This window comes from Polychytrium aggregatum (assembly GCF_025602895.1).
Source record: "Polychytrium aggregatum strain JEL109 chromosome Unknown BJ171scaffold_5, whole genome shotgun sequence".
NCBI lineage: Eukaryota > Fungi > Chytridiomycota > Chytridiomycetes > Polychytriales > Polychytrium > Polychytrium aggregatum.
Window position 1 is genome coordinate 119,092 of NW_026516207.1, and position 18,279 is coordinate 137,370.

Consider the following 18,279-nt stretch of genomic DNA (forward strand, 5'->3'; position numbering starts at 1 on the left):
ATGCGCTCATCATGCAGCCAGCTGGTGTGTGGCTCGAAGCAACACACTAGCACTAAATCACCACGATCTTCTCTCTCCTGGCAATCCTTTCTACTAGTTGCGGTACAGCCACCGAAGTTGGAAAGGCTGTGCCTTTTTTCGTCTTTGGTGGAATCGTTCGGGACCTCACAGCGATTCTATGCAGTTCCGAGGTCCTAATCGCTCAAAACACGATATCCGCAGACGAAGCCGTCACAAGCAGTGATCCTACCCAGACGACCACGGATAGCATCGCAGAAAGCTCGGTGGATAGCCCTGCAGTGCGCCCAGACTTTAGGAAACGACTCCTTCCAAACACGGGATCGTCGAGCTCTATCGATGTTCGCGGCAGCCCGAATATTCCGCTGCTCAAAGCCTTCCGGCGAATCAACGACAATTCGCGGAACAGTCTCAGCACGAACATCATAGGGAGCGACGGCTCGGATGAAAATGAAAGGGAGGAGCAACGCCCGCGTCTCGAGTCAAAAGGGTCGATTGTTGACAACATATCTGCGAGCCAACGATTTCAGAGCGATTACTTTCAGTCCAGGCTGCAAGACATCCTCCGAAGCTGTGGCGAGGATCCGATGCAGGCCATTCTGTTCAATCAGATCTTCCCCTCCGAGTTCTCTGACATCGAGCCTATGATTCCTCAGATACAGGCCAAGATGCGCATGAACGAGCTGTCGGAACTTCTGAAGCGCCTTCTCGTCAAGCTCTCGGTCGTGGGCACGACCGTGCTCGTGATCCACGAAGCGCAGTGGATGGATATGGCTTCATGGGAGCTGATCTGGAACATTCTCGAGGGCTGCCCCATGATCTCGATCTTTTTCTACTCAAGGCCGGACCGCAACTATGACAACGAGGACACGCGCAACCAATTTCTCAAGCTCAAGCGGCTCCCGCGCACCGCCCACCGGATCATGCAAGGCCTGAGTATGGAAGAAACCAAGGCTATGGTGATCAGCTGCTGGTCAGGCTTCCGACTCAAAAACGTCACCCAAACCATTGTCGAGAACATATTCAAGCGGACAGGCGGAAATCCGCTCTTCATTCGCTCGCTGGTCGTGGCGCTGAAGGAATCTGGCCAGTGGCGCGTCGGCAACAACGGGGAGCTGACTACCAACAGTACCAACTTTGACTTTGAGCAGATCGTCTTCGGCTACGACCTTCAGAGCATCATCATCGCACAGTTTGATCGACTGGATCGGAACTATCAGCTGTTTCTCAAGATTGCCTCGGTTCTGGGACAGCGCTTCCTTGCAGACGATGTACTACACTTCATCAGTGACATGCCTCGGTTCGCAGACACCTTCGACACACGGTCAAACAACTCGATGATCAAGAGCATCGAAGGGCTGGACAAATATGGCTTTCTTATCAAGGCCGATATCGAGATAGATGGGCTATACTTCCAATTCAAGTCCGCGGTAGTGCGCAAGTGCATTTACCACATGATGGTTCAGAGCCAGCGGCAGCAGCTCCACCTGAACATCGCCTCGTACTATGAGAAGCTCCTCAACGAATCCAATCGCCACAAGCTGCTGATTCCGCTGTACGAACACTATGTTGAGGCTGGCTCACAGCAGCGGCTGAAGAAACTGCGGTATCTCGAGGCCGTGAGCCACTACTACTACGAGAAACATGCCATGAACGACGCCATAAAGCACTACAGCCTCCTGCTCGAGACGCTTGCCGAGATCGAAAAGGAGACCGGCCTCACCCTCTACAACAACGTCACCCTCGCTACGTGGCACCGGGAGGTGGGCGAGGCGCACATTCTCCGAGACGAATGGGAGAAGAGCGAGTTCCACTTGCTCCAGAGCCTCAAGCTCGTCAATCACGAGTTTCCAACCGATTCGCTCTGGATGCGCTTTCGGATCTACAAAGCCCTGGCCAGATGTATGCATACCTACGTCGAAACTGGAAGCGACGCCGTCTCATCAGATGGCATGTGGGGAGGACCATCGGGCCCGAATGGCCGCAGCCGCTCCAAGAACCTGTACTTTGCGCGTCCTGGCAGTCGAGTCAACAGCATGATCGGCCCATTGAAACGCGAATCGGTCGTGGCAGTTGGGGCAACAGTGTCGGTTGCAGATACCCACATTGTTCCACGCCTGACAAAGCGGCCGAGCAGGCACACCCGCGACAGTGAGATGGTTCGGAATGCCATCGTCAAGGGTACACCCGCCGCTGCCCTCAATATTGCCCGGGAAGTTCTGACGATCCTGGGCCAATTGTACTTTCGGGGCGAAAAGTTCCGGCAGTATCAGTATGCTGTACTGACGGGACTCAATCTGTGCACTCAATTTCCGAAAGACATCGTCTACGGTCAGCTGTTGGCTCAGGTGGCATTCATTTACTGGATCCGCGACCGGCGGAAAGTGCTCACGCTCCGGCATCTCGAAGCTGCCGACTTTAGCGACTCCCACACCAACATCTACTCGACCTCGCAAATATCATCGCACGTGGCCATCACCCTTTTCATCATGGGGCTATGGGAGCCTGCCATCAACCGCTCGGAATACCTATACGAGCTTGGGCTCATCACGGGCGACATGATGGCCCGCGAAGGATCGCTGCGGATTCGAGGACTAATCTACTACTACCAGGGCCCACGCCACCTCTCGTCCAGTCTCTCGAGGGATCTTTATGCGATTTCGAACCAGGAAGAGTACTGGATCGGCAAGTTCTGGGGATGTGTTTTGATCATCTCGAATCTGCTCTCTCAATACGGCTCCAATGAGGAGCTTCAAGACATTATCTCCTCCTTCCAGAGCGTCTGGAATACTGGGCCTGAATTCTGGACCAGCAGTGCCGTTCTGCAGATCATCCGCTTTGGAATCTTGACCGAGGCCGACATCCGCTTCGGCGTTGGGTTCTCGCCCGTGTCCACGGCAAAGGAGATTGAGCGACTGGTCAGCCAACTCAAACCCCACGATTGGAGCGCTGTCCACGGAATCATCCACATCCTGAACGCATTCTTCTCCGCCTATGACAACGGGTCCATCAACGACTCGGCCAGCAAGCGATCGGTAGAGAAGGTGTGCGCCATGGTTGAGCGAGCCCTCAAGCGCATGAAAGCCATGGTTTTGGCAGACATGCTGCGCCAGTTATGGAAAGGGTTTCGATGTCTGTGCGGCGGGAAGACCGGACTGGCGGTGGCCGCCTGGAAGAAAGCTTTGCAGCAGAAAGACAGCGAGATGGTAGGTTATTACCAAGCGCAGCTGCACTGGAAGCTCTCCAAGTACTCGGTCACCGACAAAAACTACGAGATATCGTATCATTCCGAGGAAGCGCGGCGGCTGTTTCGCAAGATCGGGGCAGTCTATGAGCTAGAAAAGATCGCCTTGAATTGAGTGCGATGACGGGCAATCTATTCATCGCTCTGCTCGATGAGTGCGTGGTTAAGAATCAAATGCGTTCAAGCGACCCCTGTGCAGCTGTTGGAGCACCGCTTCTCCGCTGCAAAAGTCAACCGGGGTCCTGGGCCCACCGAACGCACTTGATGCTCGATAGCCGATATCGCGTAAGCTCTGAGGATCGCCGACCAATGTTGTCCGTGTGGATAATGGCGCACACTCAAGCGATGTATTCGTGCTCATGTATCAATCACCAACATATATGTACAATACACGCTGGCGACCACGCTATTGGGGCCATGACGCGCCTGGAGGCCATGATGTCCTGCTTGTGTATCGCAATTTGCTCATCATGAGCATCCGTTGATCAAAATCCGGTCACTTCTTCTTAAATATCTTTCCGAATTTGTTGCTTTCGTCTCTGTGGATGCTCAAGTGACTGAGAAACACCGAATCGAGGGCTGGACTGTTGATGAAGCCTACAGACGGTTTGGTTGGACAGAGAGTATGGTTTGTCAGAAAGTATTGGCGATTTGTTTCCGGCATCACAAATGTGGCTTCGCCCAGTCGGAATGAGCAGCGCAAGTCTGGGATTGCAACAGAAACTTACTCTTGATCAGCGTGACTGCGGCATCGACTGGATCGCGATCACACTGTAGCATGACTGCTCATGGTCGGAATGAAACGACATTCAGTATAAGCTCGGAGACAAGTGCTGCAATGGATCCATCGATGCTCCTTTGGGAGGGATGTATTTTGTTTGTCACACTCGATTCTCACTGTGGGTTTCCCGATTACCCCGATATCCATTTCGTACCTGGGTTATCTGCGTACTGGTTGCGAACGATAATTTGTGCAGCACGGGAGCAAAAGTCATTGTCGACACAAACAATGTTGCTTAGCGTCTTGAAGTTCGCGTCGCTAAAGATGTTGTTGACGCTCAGCTCATTGAACGGCGTTGCTAACAGCCACATGTCCGATCGTATGTAGGCCAAGAGTTAGTGCATAGGGTTCAGCCCAGAGTCGTGCATTTGATTCTTGCTGGTGTCTTTCCACTCTCATACGGCCCACCTTTGATCTCAAAAGGCTTTGCGACACAATCAAGAACAGGCTTCATGTATCTCTCGATGAGCTTGGTGGCCGAGCTGCCCTCGAACTTGTCGACAAGGAATATGACCTTCTTCTTCATAAAATATGGATTCAGGTCTATCGGTGATGTGAAGATGTGTCAGATGCTGTCTACGGTCATTTGGCGGATCTTGACTCACGAATTGTCTCTACTTAACAATGCGTACCTCCTCCGTAGGCCAAGCGAATCAAGTTGTCGGCCCAGATTGATGCCTCCATCTCAGAGGCCATCTGAAACTGTACATCTTTGAACTTTGAGCCATCTTGCCCACTTTCACGAGAAGTACAAGCGTAGAAAACGACATCGCTCTTGGTCTGCTTTGCGGAGATGATCTTATACATGGGAATCGGGAAGAAGTAGGCTGGGGACTTTCCTGCATTGGTTATGGTTATGGCATGCGGCGTGAAATGGAATTAGACGCTCCGCATCGCCTGATGGCAGTCGACTCAGCATCATTCTCCATCGCAGCAATCAAGTCTGGGCTTTCGTTGCGGCACCGTACACCGCAATAGTCCTCGAATGATCATCAGCGCACTGAAACAGAACCCTTTCCTGACCTTTTCCGGATTCGATGCATGTCAGCTCCATGTTTTCGATGGCAACATCGCACTTGGTTCCTTTGCCAAACTGAACCTTGGCCTTGAGTTGATCCTGTCAAAGTACATGTTTAGAGCATGCCAAAGCCTAGATGAACTCGAGATAAACACCAACCTCCAGTTGTCTGTTGCCAGGAAGCTGTGTTTGAGCAACCGACACGGAGCTTGCAAGCTCGGAAACGGACTCGCGAGCTCTTGGCTGATTCAGAGAGTCTCTTGATTTGTTATCCTTCTTTTTAAACAAGTCGCCGATGGACTTCTTGCGCTCACTTTTCTCCTTGGAGAGAGAGGCAACTGATTCCTCGGTTTTTGAATGTGCAAGCTTTCCCGTGGACTCGGACGGATTGATAGGAGGCCCATGACCACCTTTCTCGATGTTTTGCATGTCAAAGGCGTTGACAAACCGACCACGATCAAGAACAGCGGGTTGATCTCGCTCTTCGCTTGAGATGTCAGCTGCGTTGGTATCAGCAGCTGCAGCGACATTGGAAATCGGCTGACTGGATTGTTGGTCTGGTTCGGGAGGCGAGCTGATCTTTGTTCGCTTGCTTTGCTCAGCAGTGTATGCAGATGCCAGTACCGGCTGGACCGACGTTGATTCTCCGGCTTCTTCGATTTTTCTTGCCTCGTTGGCTCTATTTACCGATTCGGCTTTGTTAATTTGGTCGAGACGCTTTGCCTCTTCGACCCGCTTTGTCTCCTCAACTTTCCTGACTTCTTCAACCTTCTTTGCTTCCTCGGCTTTTCTCAGCTGCTCGGCATTCCTGGCTTCTTCGGCCTTCTTTGCTTCCTCGGCTCTCTTGGCTTCTTGGGCTTTCTTGGATTCCTCGGCTTTCCTGGTTTCTTCGGCTTTCTTGGCTTCTTCGGCTTTCCGGACAACCTCGGCTTTGGCAAGCTCCTCAGCTTTTCGTGCTTCTTCAATCTTTCTTGTTTCTTCAGCCCTTCTTGCTTCTTCAATCTTTCTTGCTTCGTCAGCCCTTCGTGCTTCTTCAATCTTTCGTGCTTCGTCAGCCCTTCTGGCTTCTTGGGCTTTGGCCAATTCCTCGGCCCTCTTGGCTTCCTCGACCTTCCTGGCTTCCTCAACTTTCCTGGCTTCCTCGGCTTTTCTAGCTTCTTCGGCTTTCTTGGCTTCTTCAGCCCTTCTTGCTTCTTCAATCTTTCTTGCTTCGTCAGCCCTTCGTGCTTCTTCCACCTTTCTAGCTTCTTCGGATTTTCTTAGTTGCTCGGCTTTGGCTAGCTCCTCGGCCCTCTTGGCTTCCTCGACCTTCCTGGCTTCCTCAACTTTCCTGGCTTCCTCGGCTTTTCTAGCTTCTTCAATCTTTCTGGCTTCCTCAACCTTCCTGGCTTCCTCGACTTTCTTTGATTCCTCGGCTTTTCTAGCTTCTTCAATCTTTCGTGCTTCGTCAGCCCTTCTGGCTTCTTGGGCTTTGGCCAATTCCTCGGCCCTCTTGGCTTCCTCGGTCTTCCTGGCTTCCTCGGCTTTCTTAAGTTCCTCGGTCCTCTGTGCTTCTTGAGCCTTCCTGGCCTCGTCAGCTTCCTTGGCAACTTGTTCTCTCTTAAAACGATCAACGACCTCTTGATCGACTTCGTTTTCTTCTGCTACAGCCTGTATTTCAGCGTCCCCCGATCGCAGTCCACCCATCGAGTAATCCTGGTCAGCACCGAGGGCCTGTTTGGAAATCGATGGTGCCTTGGAATCATCGTCAGTACGATCAACTTCGCTCTTGCCCTTTTTCTTGAATATCTTCTTGACCTTTCCTGCCAAGGAGCCGTGGGACTTTGTGCTCTTGATGGATCGGGTGTCGTCTTCGGAGTAGCCATGGGCTTCATCTTCGCTCATTAGCTCGTTGACTGAGCCGAGGGACGCCTTGGACTTTGATAGCTTCGCCGCCGACGAGTGACCTTCATGCGTATCTGCTGATTCTCCGAGTTTGTCCGAGGATTGAGCGTTTCGCTTCTTCTTGAAGAGGCCCTTTGCTTTGCTCGCGAGAGAGGAATGCGACCTGGTGCTGGAGATGGAGGCTCGATCGCTTTCATCGATTTCGTCCGCTCTTTCAAGCGAATCTGTAAGGACCTGGCCATTGGCGGCATGACCAAGTGCATCCAGGCTCCCGAGGGAGGTGCCCATGTCCTCAGCATCGCTGCCGTTTGCGCTCTTCTTTTTCTTTTTGAATGCATCCTTGGCCTTCCCAAGGAGAGACCTATGCGAGGCGGGTCGCTCTGGCAGGGGGTCTGTGATTTTGTTCTCCGACGAAATCTCTGTACATCCAACTTTGACGGCGTGGTCGATTTCAGTCATCAGGGGTAGATCTTTGGGCCGCTCGGTCTCGATGGGAGTCTTGGCAACGTGCGTGGTATTCTCAGACCCGGGAGACGCTTGGACAAGACTCTTGGCTGCTGCCGAGCCTGGAGACTTTGATTGTGCTGGTCCAGCGTCCGCTGCAGGCAGCCTAATTCCACCAAGAATGGCCCCGATAGCAGAGGAAGATATCGGTGAATCCTTCGCTTCGACATGTCTCGGGGACGACAATGGCTCAGTTGTATTTTCAACAATATCCTTTGGCAGTGTCGACGCTTGCGCATTCTCATTTTGTGGTGCTGATGCGGAAAGCTGTGGAGACATACTGCTTGCTGTTGTTGGAAGGCCTGAGTATATCACAGAGGCCCCATGGGCTGGTTCATCCTTGGCAATGCAAACATCGGCAAGGAGTTTGGAAACGGCATCCTTGGTTGGGGTTGGGCTTTGGTCGAGAGGGCTTTGGTTTGGAGGGGCTGATGACATGAGTTTCTCAGGCGATGGAAGAACAGCAACAGCCGAGGTACTTGCCGCTTGAGAAGTCTTGGGGACGCTATCTCTCTGAGGGGGAAGATCGGTAGAGTCGTCTCTGTGGCGATTGGACGAAGTCGTAACAACAACGGCGGCTGGAACACTGCCAACAGAGGTGCGCTGGGACACATCCGATCCCGTGTGCCCCATCGAGCTGAACTGTAGGATAGTGTCGAGCGCCGAGGGGCTTCGAGCAACAGGAGTGAGTGAGGCGCGCGGCGCTATGTTTTCTGTCAAGCCGGAGGTATCCAACTTTGGTGCGAGAACATCTTGTATTTGCTCTGGGATGGCGATCGAAACGACAGGGCTTTCTTTTGGGGCTTGCCATGAGGAATAGAGGCTCTCCTTTTGCATCTGGAGCCACTGGCGCTCTTCCTCTTCATCTTCCGGTCTGAGTTCGTCGGCTGAGTCGAGTTTGATGACGGGGCTGGCTTCGGACTCCACAACCTGGGCTGTCGATCCAGTCTGGACTTCGTCTCCCGAACGCAGTGGTGCGGCAGATGAGTCTTGGGAACCCTCAGCTTTGGCTGATACGGATGCGATGGCCCCAGGCAGACCGCTGGGCTTTCCGGATGGTTCAGCGACGTTCAGACTCTTGGCACCAGGTTTGGGTTGCTTGGGAATCGCGAGTCCAGTCTTCTTTTCGAACATACCACGACCACGAAAACTCATACCGAGCTCCTTGCGCTCAATCTTGCGAGCCTTTCGCTTGTATCGAAGCATGGATACCTCCCATCGCTCGTCGCTGGCCTGGCGCATGTACTGGCAGTTCCGGTGGGCGGTGTCGATGACATCAGGTGCATGGATCTCAAGTGCAATCTTACGAGCGCCATAGCGAATGGTGGGCTCGAATGAAGGCGGTAGCTCTTTGTGTCGCGAGGTGAAGTAGACAGGCGTGTCTGCTGGAGAGGCATATTTGATCCTCGAGGCAATGGGCTTGACTGGGGCGATGTTGCTGTCGGCAACGATTTGGATGCCGAACTCGGTAAGAACAACGGACCTGTTACTGGTCTTGGTGTCGTCGCCCTGGGAACAAACAGAGGTTCGTCGTGTTTATACATCAATCGGCGAGCACGCCAGCGCAGTAGCGCAGCAGCACAGCAGCACATACTCGGTTCCAATCTGGGTCAGTCCTTGGAACATTGCTGCCGACTCGACAGAGATGGCGCGTGGCTTCGACGACCCGCCGAGAAGTGGTCTGCTTCGAGTTTCCGTCTTGTCGGAGGATCAGTTCATGGATAGGGTCGTGGTATATGGCTCTTGGAATATATTGTCGGTCGTAGTTGGACGGCATCCATTCCGCAACCTGCCGACGGAATGTGTGTGAGTATGCCGCATCGTTGACTTCACCGACCCCGCTCAAGCAAAAGTCGACCTTGATCCGTGCTCATCGCCAGCCCTGGAACCCACCTTGAACATATCCAGCACCGGAGCCGGAAGCTCCTCCTGAGGCGGCTTTTCCGTGGCCTTGAACATGTCGCCGACAATCGAGCAAGTGTCTGCTGTTCCAAGGTGTTGCTGACGGGACGTGGGAAAGACGGTTGGCACTCGGGTATGGACGAGGGCAAGTCAGTCGAGACACGCCTGCTCGGCCAGCCGCCCGAATCGCCCTGTCCAGCGAGGGACCCCGTCTCGGGCAATCGCAGGCGCGGTCATCGGAAACATCTCTGTTCTCTTTGGAACCCCGCGTGCTTCCATGGACGATCGAGAGCAAGAATGGGCGGGTGCTGGCTGGCCACGGCCGGCTGGCCGCAATTGGCTGGCACGCTTGCAGCCACAGGCTGGCTCGACAGTGGCGGTGTGCTTACATCAGCGGACACTGCCATTTCGGGCGCGCGCAGCACCCCCCCGCCTGAGCCGCAATCTCTGGGAATCTCGGCCGACGCCATCTCGCAAGCCCGCTCTGCAGCGCAAACCTCTTCTTCCCCCGGAGCCAACGCCGTCTGCGCCGAGCACCTGCCGCCTGTACGTCCTGCAACCCTGTTCGTAATCAAAGCCTCGCCATCGCCATGTCTGTCCTGAAAGGCGTCGTCCTCGTTGGTGGGCCCTCCGTGGGCACCCGCTTCCGCCCGCTGTCCATGGACTGCCCCAAGCCTCTCTTCCCGATTGCAGGCACCCCCATGATTTACCACCACGTCGCCGCGCTGGCCCAGCTGAGCGGCATGAAGGAGATCATCCTCATCGGCTTCTTTGACCAAGCTATCTTTGATCGGTTCTTGATGGAGATCCAGATCGAGTTCCCGGGCGTTTCCATCAGGTACGCGGCCTTGATCGAGCACAGCTCGCCTGCCTGCCTGGCCCGCCAGTGGATCAGCTCGCCACTCTACTTCACTCCAGACCAAGTCATTTGACTGGTCGGTGAAGCCGGTCATGGAAAAGGCAGAAGCGCTGATGTTTGTGCTGGCGCTGGATCATGGTGTCCTCCGCCGCATGTGTCGCTGCTGTTCATGGCATTATCTGCATGTGATCGGTCACTTGTATGCGGCTGGATGGCGGAAATGCCGAGCCGGGAGGACCAGCCTGGGATCGCTCGCCTGCGGGTGACCGGGACGCTTGCCTCCCCGGTCTCAGTCACTCAGGATATCGGTTGCTCCGATCGGCTGTCGTGCTCCAGCCGCCAACAAGCGAGGTCGAACCTTCGACGGCCTCTGGGGATGGCGCGGCGACTCCAGCTCCGCAAACGATGTCTGCTCTGACACTCGGCCCTTTCTCCTTTGACGCATTGGCGCGCGCTCTCCAGATACCTCCGCGAATACAGCGCCCTCGGCACCGGCGGCGGCCTCTACCACTTCCGCGACGAAATCCTTCGCGGCGACCCGGACCATATCTTTGTCCTCAACGCCGATGTCGCCTCGTCCTTCCCGCTTGCTGAAGTCCTCGCCTTCCACAAGGAAAAGAGCGCCATTGGCACGATCATGGGCATGCATGTGCCTCGCAGCGATGTCCACAAATACGGATGCGTCGTCGTGCACCCCACTACCCAGGAAGTCTCACACTTTGTAGAGAAGCCCGAGACCTTCATCTCGGACATTATCTCGTGCGGCATCTACGTCTTTGACAAGAACATCTTCCCGGTCTTCCAGACGGCAGTTGCCCGCCGCCGCGAGCGCGAGATCGAGGAGGGCATTTCGTCTCGAACCCCCGACGAGCGCATCCGTCTCGAGCAGGATGTCCTCAACTTCCTGGCCGGCGAAGGCAAGCTCTTTGCCCACATCATTGACACCTCCGTCAACTTTTGGATGCAAATCAAGACCGGTAGCTCGCTAATCCCCGCCAACCGCGAGTATCTCCAGCACTTCAGACAGTCCAACCCCAAGCGCCTCTCGACGGGCCAAAAGTTCAGCCCCAGCGACGTCGCTAAGGCCCTGGCCACGGGCGTCGTCCTGCCGCAGCACCCCGAGTACATCTCGCCCGTGTACATTCACCCGACTGCTGTTGTCCATCCTACGGCCAAGATCGGCCCCAACGTCAGTATCGGCCCGCGCGCCCTCGTCGGCCCGGGTGTGCGCATCCGCGACTCGATCGTCCTCGACAACACCGAGGTCAAGCACGACTCGATCTTGGTCAACTCTGTCATTGGCTGGGAGACCAAGATCGGCGCCTGGGCGCGCGTGGAGGGTGCTCCCGGTGAGGCCAGCACCTACAACGCCACCTCGAAGGGCTTCAAGATCCCGTCGGCCTGCATCGTCGGCAAGGACGTCTTCATTGCCGACGAGATTGTTGTCCGAAACTGCATTGTGCTTCCCCACAAGGAGATCCGCAGCAGCGTCCACAACGAAATTTTGATGTAATCTGCCGCGTCGCTCCGCCCAGCCCAGCGCGGCGCATCGCATCGCAACGCATTGCATCACACTGCATTGCACTGCATCGCGCGGCGCACCGATGCGTCGCCGATGACGATAGATCCGATCCCCTTTGTTCTTGCTTTGTGCCTTCTTGCCAATATAGCCTGTTCTGAAAATCGATGCGTGCGTCTGGCTGCCGAAGACGACAGGCAACGCGGCCCTCTCTGTTTGCGGCGTAACGAGATGGGCATTATGAAGGCGCTCGCGCACGCCGTCGGCAAGAAGCACCCAGGGCGAGCTCGTGCGCCCAAGGGCGACCTTCGATTTCAGAAGCCGTTCGAAGAAGCTGCTGGGGCTGACGCGCAGGTGTCGTGATCCTCGCGTGCTGGGCGATGATGACAAACACCAGCTCTGAGATATGGCCAGGGCAGGGCCAAGAGCACCGCACCCGCCGCGCTCTCCCCGCAAACGACTCCTCCGCATCCTCCAAAGCGCAATGACCACCGCTGGGCTGGCCATCGACCCGGAGGCGTTCTGTCCCGGCCCGTTCGTTGGGCACTGGAGGTTCTCTCCGTGCATCATCGCCCTTGTTCCCTCGCTCTTCCTGTTCTTTTATATCTTCCTCGCCGCCTCGGCCTGGGCCGTCTGGCTCTTTCGTGCCCGAACCGATGCCAAGGCCGATCGCGGCTCGTCGTCCGAACAACAGGGTCTCCTCAATGCTGACGGCTCGCCTGCTGGCGATGGTGTCGAAGAGGGAGAGGCAGTAAGTGCTCTCGATCTGCATTGACTGATGCCGATCTCGAACCACCACCACACCCGCGGAGAATGCTCAGCCCCCTCATGGCCAGCGCATTTGCCTCTGACGACAGCAGCAAGCCCATTCTGTCCTGGCCGCACATACTCCCGTCTTCATCCAGCCGATGGGATGGAGACCCTATGCACACCGTAGTGCAATGGACCAATCTTCTGAAGTGCACTTGGCTAACAGTTTTTGGCTGATCGGCCGCAGACCACGACACCTCCCACTCCCGTTCAGGTCCTCAGTCTTGCCAACATTGCCCGGGTGCTCTCCGCCGTGATCTTCTTCACCAGCCTTGTCGATATCGTTCTGGACTACTACCACTCGTTGCACTCGGACATTCCCTCGACCATGCCGATGATCGGCGCCGTCGAGCTGGCTCGCATCTTTGACAGCTTTGCCTGGATCATTGCCGGCGCGGCCGTCATGGTGCACCACACCTCCAAGTACGCCAAGGACTTTGATCCCCTCGAGGCAAAGAGGAGCTGCCCGCTGTTTATTTCGTGGTTCTGGCAGTGGGCCCTGTTTTTGGGCGTGCTCCAGCTGACCCAGTATCTGCTCGACATCATCGTTCCGGCCCCAGGTATAATGCCCCCTCCGTCCCGTTTGCTGATGTTGTCGACATCCCAATGGTGGTCGTTTGTGCTTGCGGGCCCTTTCTTTTTCAGCGCTCGTCGGTCGCCAGCCCCGCCAGCCTCGCCAGCTCCCAATATGCGCCTCTCACGCTTTCCTCCGCCTGCCGCCTTCCTCCGCCTGCACCCCCTCCGCAACCCCAGACTACGGCCACCCAACATTCCAGACGGCCTTTGATCAGGTGTTCCTCGGCCTCTTCCTGGTTCGGTTGGTGTCGATCGTGGTTCTGTCGGTCCTTTCGGCCCGCGAAAACAAATCGATCCAAGCCCGCGATGGCGACAGTGTCGATCGCAGAGACGACGACCTCAACAAAAGTACTTGGAGCGACTTTTTCAGCAAAATGAAGACTCTGGCGCCATACATCTGGCCATCTCACTCTATCGTGCTGCAATCGCTCATCTTTGCATGCGTGCTGCTGCTTGTCATTGGCCGGATTGTCAACCTGCTGATCCCCTGGCAGTTCAAGAACGTGCTCGATGCACTCACCCCTGGATCCCCAGCCGAGGCGGAGGACAAGCGACCGTATTTTGCCTGGGCCGCCATCCTCGCCTTTGTGCTCCTCCGCAGCTTGCAGGGCGGCATGGGGGTCTTGTCGATGATCCAGTACTTCCTCTGGGTCCACGTGGGACAGTACACCACCCGCCACCTCTCTGTATCGATGCTTGGGCATTTGCACCACCTGTCTCTGCAATTCCACCTCAACCGCAAGACCGGCGAGGTTCTCCGAGTCATGGACCGAGGCGTGTCCTCGATTGGCTCGCTGCTCAGCTACATCCTCTTCAACATCACCCCTGTCATCTTTGACATTGTCTTGACCTCCATCGCCATCGCGCTGCAGTTTGATCTGATCCTGGGCACCACCCTGGCCATCACCATGATCCTCTATATCGCCTGCACCATTGTGATAACCGAATGGAGAACCAAGGTGGGTGTCACTGCGCGATGCAGTTGCGGTTGCAGTATCTGGGACTGTCCCTTGGGATATACGCTGCATATACCGCCTTCTGAACCTTGCAGCCCGGATAAAGCTGAGGGTGACTACAAGCTGGTCGCCACAATGCTGTCCACCTTCCGGAGCAAGGTCCATAACCCCCTATACCTCTCCCGACCCTCTAGTTCCGCCGCGAAATGATTGAGACAGACAACGCCGCCCGCGCCCGAGCAGTGGACTCTTTGCTGAACTTTGAGACCGTCAAGTATTACAACAACGAGGCCTGGGAGGTGGCCCGGTTCGATGAGGCTGTAGAAGCGTCGCAACGCGCCGACTACAAGAGCCAGTCGTCCATGTACATCCTCAACGGCACTCAGAACGTCATCATCAGCGTTGGTTTGCTCGTCTGCCTCCTCATTTGTGCCAAACGCATTGTCGACGGCTCTGCGGTCGTGAGCGACTTTGTCATGCTCTTCCAGTACATCACTCAAGTTTATCTGCCTCTGAATTGGTAGGTACCATGCTGGAACGCGCTCGACGAGTCAAGCGAAAGTCATGTCTGCATTGCTGGATCGCTCCGCGATATCGAGTAGCGACCAGGACAAACAGTCATGGGCTGATGCTTCTCCTGACACATTCTCCTCGCTGTAAACAAACTAGGTTCGGCACCTACTACCGCGCGATCCAGCAGAACTTTGTCGATATGGAGAAAATGCTCGATCTGTTCAAAGAGAATCAGGGCGTCGAAGACTCGGCTGATGCCCACGACCTCGTGATGAACGATGGCGGAACGATTGTCTTTGGTATGTCGCTCGTCATGCCCTGTCAATCAAGCTCCTTTGGGGGATCGTCCCAAGGCCCTCTGCGCCGCTACCTGAGCCTGCAGCCATGCTTACCGGCTGTGGATGAATATCCACGGGGCCAGCGCTCCAAGGGTGTCGCTGCTGCGCCTCTGTTCTCAGCTTACGAGAAATGCATTGATTCCCTGTCCAGACAACGTCGAGTTCTCGTATGACCCCAAGCAGACGTCACTCAAAGGAATCTCATTTGAGGTCCCCAAAGGCAAGCGGATCGCCTTGGTTGGTGACTCTGGTGGCGGTAAAAGCACGATCTTCCGGGTAAGTACCGCAGTCGTGCCGGCCTGGTGACAGCTCATAATGTCGCCTGTTTCTCATCCCTCTGCTCCGTGCAACTTCGCGCAACAGCTGCTGTTCCGTTTCTACGATATCCAGTCCGGCAAAATCACCGTTGATGGGCAGGACATTCGAGACTTGACCCAAAAGTCCCTCCGTCGCCACATCGGCGTCGTGCCTCAGGATACTGTCCTCTTCAACAACACAGTCCGCTACAACATCCGCTACGGCAACGTCAATGCCACGGACGAAGAAGTCGAGGCCGCGGCCAAGGCGGCTCAAATCCACGACCGCATCATGCAGTGGCCTGATGGTGAGTTGAGGATGCCAGTGGCCAGCGTGCTTCGTCGTGACGCCGATGCTCATTCACAACCTGTCGTGTCGTACCATTTGAACCAGGCTATGAGACCAAGGTCGGCGAGCGTGGTTTGAGACTCAGCGGCGGCGAAAAGCAGCGCGTGGCGATCGCTCGCACGCTTCTCAAGAATCCCTCGATCATTCTCCTCGACGAGGCGACCTCGGCCTTGGACAGCACCACTGAGCAGCTCATCCAGCGATCGCTCTCCACCCTCTGCGCCGACCGCACTACCCTCGTGATTGCCCATCGCCTGACCACCATCGTCGACGCCGACCTTATCTTGGTGCTCAAGGACGGCCGCATCGTCGAGCGAGGCACTCACGACGAGCTTCTCAAGAGCGGCGAAGAAATCTCCAAGATGCGAGAGGCCAAGATTCTGCCCGCGGGTGTTGAGGGCGGCGTCTACTACAACATGTGGATGCGTCAGCTCGACGAAGAGAATGCTGCCGCCGAATCCGTGACCGTTCGCCCGCCTCCCCGCCCTTCAAGCACTCGCAAGTCTGTGGCCACCAGTGGTAGCGCCTATGGAGACCATGGCCACGGCCACGGTTCTCGGCATGGCTGAGCAGCCCAGTGCTCCCCAGGGCATTTTCACTCCCTCGGAGCGGCGGTGTCGTGCAGCTCGGTCGTTTAGACGATGCTCTATCTGTAGAGATCCCGACTTGGACCGGCTGGCACCGTTGGTGGTGGTGCTTGTGGTGCGGCCAAGAAAGCTTTATGTTTCTCCTCTTCGGACTCTGGTGTGTGGAGGTAGCAATTGATATCGTGTTTCAGTTTCGAATGGAATACAAACACTCATCCATCACCCACAAAACCCGGGCGCCCCAGGTGCTTTTGGAAGGATTGCACAGCGTTGTAGGAATCGGTAGAGACGGACCCCCAGGCAACTGGGCGGACGGAACAACAGGGGGGCGGCATGTATATTCACGGAGGGTCTCGCATACGAGCCCTCATTACGGCATCTCTCAGTCGTCTACTGTCGACCACATCAAAAGCATTGCCTCAAACTCGTCGCTATAGTCTGTCTCCAGGGGTACTTCTCGCTTGTTGATCCGCAGCAGAAAGAAACCCTCGTTCTTGTACTCGCTCCAGTAGCGACTCCACTCCAGGATCGGACTCAGATGGAAGTACTTGCCGAGCTTGGACCAGAATGCGATTTCCTTGCTGAGCTCGCGCTGGCGGCATGCCAGAATCACCTCGGTCCGCAGAGACGCCATGGCCACGAGCGTCTCGATGAGGAGGTCGAAGAGATGCGGCCAGTAGACCACGTCGGAGCCAAAGATGAGATCAATGTCGTTGGCTGCGAGTGTTGCGTCGGCCCGAGCAGAGGCGATTGTGTTTCGGGAGTCGACCAGCTCTGTGGAGACGGCCCGACAGTCATCCTCGTCGCCCCAGCACAGCGCACGGGCCACTGGGACGACCCAGTCCCCGTCTCGAAAGTTCTCCATGATATTCCGCTCCATGAGGGGAACGGCCTCCTCCAGATCGGTGATCATGACGGTGGGTGGGGCTGCGGACCGATGGTCGATGGAGTTGAAGATCTTGGCCAGACACATCCCTGAAAGCCCGGTTCCGGATCCGAGCTCCAGTACCGTCCGAGGCAGATCCAGAGCCGACGAGGCGTTCTCGAGAAACCGCCATTCAAAGTACTCGGACAGCACATGCGCCGACGGCCACACCTTGCCGGCGATTCCTGTATTCCAGGCGCCTGTTTCGAAACCAGTTGGGAGAGGATGCTTGTGAGCCGCTGTATCGAGGGCCCATCACTGCACGGGATTCGTGGACCCGACGGCGATCCCGCTCGCATTTGCAGACGAGCTGAGGACGGTCACTGACTGCCCGAGCTCGGTGCAAGAATGCAACATGTGCGTTTGTCCGTCCCTGGCTGGGGCCGTCGAGTCCTTCGCGAGAGATCTGGCAGTGGTGCAGCACAACAGCAACACACCCGAGTCCTCATGAACAGCGAGAGAAACGCTGCTGAGCGAGACGTTGTAGACGGCCGTTGGGATCGCTGTGATCTGTGCTGTTCCGGGACAGGAGAGCGAAAACTGCATAAGCCATCCGGCGGGCTAGCGAGCTGCCTGTCGGCGCATCGTCAGCACGAGATGCACACACAAGCAAGTGCCGCTGGGATCGGCAGTGGCATCTCACCTCGGCCCACAGCGACGGGTTTGTGTGCTGACTTGGGAGCAGCCTTGCGGAACCGCTCGGCGTCGGTCTCCTCGGGCTTGTGGCTGCCAGAGTCCAGGACGAACAGCTTGGGCTCCTTCAGGAAGGCCTTGTCCTTTGCCCCTCCGGTGTCCATGCTTGCGGTGCGAGATGGCCTGGGAGAGCAAGTCGCTGTCGTGCCCGTCGATCAAGGACTGAAGGCAGGCCGTGCGAGTCACGTGTGTCTCCGCTCATTGGTCGCCCACGCCGTTTCATACTCGTCCGATCCGCTCCAGAGCCGCTCCAGGGCTGCTCCAGGGCTGCTCCAGATCCCACCAAGGCCGATCAGACGATCAGCACGATCAGCACGATCAGCACGATCCTCGGCAACGACAGCTCTCACCAGCTACTGGAGACATGCTGGTGGCCGCGCAAGCTGCATCCGGAGGCACCTCGCTATTCCGCGCTGCACGACTGCACTGGATGCGGTTCCCGTCATCGAATCCAGCTCCACAGCCGTTCTGCGCAACAACCCATGTCATCGGCCGGCGGCCGTATGC

The 18,279-nt window shown here is 56.2% G+C and overlaps 5 protein-coding genes across 5 annotated transcripts; 3 read left to right on the forward strand and 2 right to left on the reverse strand.

The window, feature by feature from the left end:
- Nucleotides 1-95: 95 nt before the first annotated feature.
- On the forward strand, nucleotides 96-3,567 carry BJ171DRAFT_234176 (uncharacterized protein; the record flags this gene model as incomplete). Its single annotated transcript, XM_053106560.1, has 1 exon — nucleotides 96-3,567. A coding segment is annotated over one exon (3,282 nt), but the record flags the coding sequence as incomplete, so codon positions are not given.
- Nucleotides 3,568-4,129: 562 nt separating this feature from the next.
- Nucleotides 4,130-8,175, reverse strand: BJ171DRAFT_490216 (uncharacterized protein). The gene is made up of 5 exons (XM_053109591.1): nucleotides 5,221-8,175; nucleotides 5,067-5,160; nucleotides 4,676-4,882; nucleotides 4,452-4,586; nucleotides 4,130-4,341 (listed from the first exon to the last, which is right to left on the reverse strand). The coding sequence occupies exons 1-5, from the start codon at nucleotides 8,080-8,082 to the stop codon at nucleotides 4,175-4,177; spliced, it is 3,465 nt and encodes a 1,154-aa protein (XP_052970170.1). The 5' UTR covers nucleotides 8,083-8,175; the 3' UTR covers nucleotides 4,130-4,174.
- A 1,629-nt stretch (nucleotides 8,176-9,804) lies between these two features.
- BJ171DRAFT_490219 (nucleotide-diphospho-sugar transferase) lies at nucleotides 9,805-11,893 on the forward strand. Its single transcript, XM_053109592.1, has 2 exons — nucleotides 9,805-10,189; nucleotides 10,673-11,893. Exons 1-2 carry the CDS (start codon nucleotides 9,942-9,944, stop codon nucleotides 11,721-11,723), a joined length of 1,299 nt encoding a protein of 432 aa, XP_052970171.1. The 5' UTR covers nucleotides 9,805-9,941; the 3' UTR covers nucleotides 11,724-11,893.
- Nucleotides 11,894-13,489: 1,596 nt separating this feature from the next.
- On the forward strand, nucleotides 13,490-16,136 carry BJ171DRAFT_420131 (P-loop containing nucleoside triphosphate hydrolase protein; the record flags this gene model as incomplete). The annotated part of the gene is made up of 6 exons (XM_053107421.1): nucleotides 13,490-14,074; nucleotides 14,266-14,591; nucleotides 14,741-14,883; nucleotides 15,074-15,198; nucleotides 15,286-15,526; nucleotides 15,613-16,136. The coding sequence occupies 6 exons, from the start codon at nucleotides 13,490-13,492 to the stop codon at nucleotides 16,134-16,136; spliced, it is 1,944 nt and encodes a 647-aa protein (XP_052970172.1).
- Nucleotides 16,137-16,317: 181 nt separating this feature from the next.
- Nucleotides 16,318-17,898, reverse strand: BJ171DRAFT_490223 (putative methyltransferase-domain-containing protein). Its single transcript, XM_053109593.1, has 3 exons — nucleotides 17,723-17,898; nucleotides 17,517-17,594; nucleotides 16,318-17,279 (listed from the first exon to the last, which is right to left on the reverse strand). Exons 1-3 carry the CDS (start codon nucleotides 17,874-17,876, stop codon nucleotides 16,537-16,539), a joined length of 975 nt encoding a protein of 324 aa, XP_052970173.1. The 5' UTR covers nucleotides 17,877-17,898; the 3' UTR covers nucleotides 16,318-16,536.
- Nucleotides 17,899-18,279: the final 381 nt, after the last annotated feature.

Bases quoted from the DNA above. Each gene is read 5' to 3' on its own strand.
- BJ171DRAFT_490223 (XM_053109593.1), bottom strand. From the start codon at position 17,876: ATGGACACCGGAGGGGCAAAGGACAAGGCCTTCCTGAAGGAGCCCAAG. The intron at 17,595-17,722 runs GTGAGATGCCAC...GTCCCGGAACAG, and splicing joins ACCCGTCGCTGTGGGCCGAG to CACAGATCACAGCGATCCCA. The intron at 17,280-17,516 runs GTGTGTTGCTGT...GTTTCGAAACAG, and splicing joins CGCTGTTCATGAGGACTCGG to GCGCCTGGAATACAGGAATC.
- BJ171DRAFT_490216 (XM_053109591.1), bottom strand. From the start codon at position 8,082: ATGGGGCACACGGGATCGGATGTGTCCCAGCGCACCTCTGTTGGCAGT. The intron at 4,883-5,066 runs GTCAGGAAAGGG...TAACCAATGCAG, and splicing joins ATGCATCGAATCCGGAAAAG to GAAAGTCCCCAGCCTACTTC. The intron at 4,587-4,675 runs GTACGCATTGTT...CATCACCGATAG, and splicing joins TCGCTTGGCCTACGGAGGAG to ACCTGAATCCATATTTTATG.
- BJ171DRAFT_490219 (XM_053109592.1), top strand. From the start codon at position 9,942: ATGTCTGTCCTGAAAGGCGTCGTCCTCGTTGGTGGGCCCTCCGTGGGC. The intron at 10,190-10,672 runs GTACGCGGCCTT...CGCGCTCTCCAG, and splicing joins TTCCCGGGCGTTTCCATCAG to ATACCTCCGCGAATACAGCG.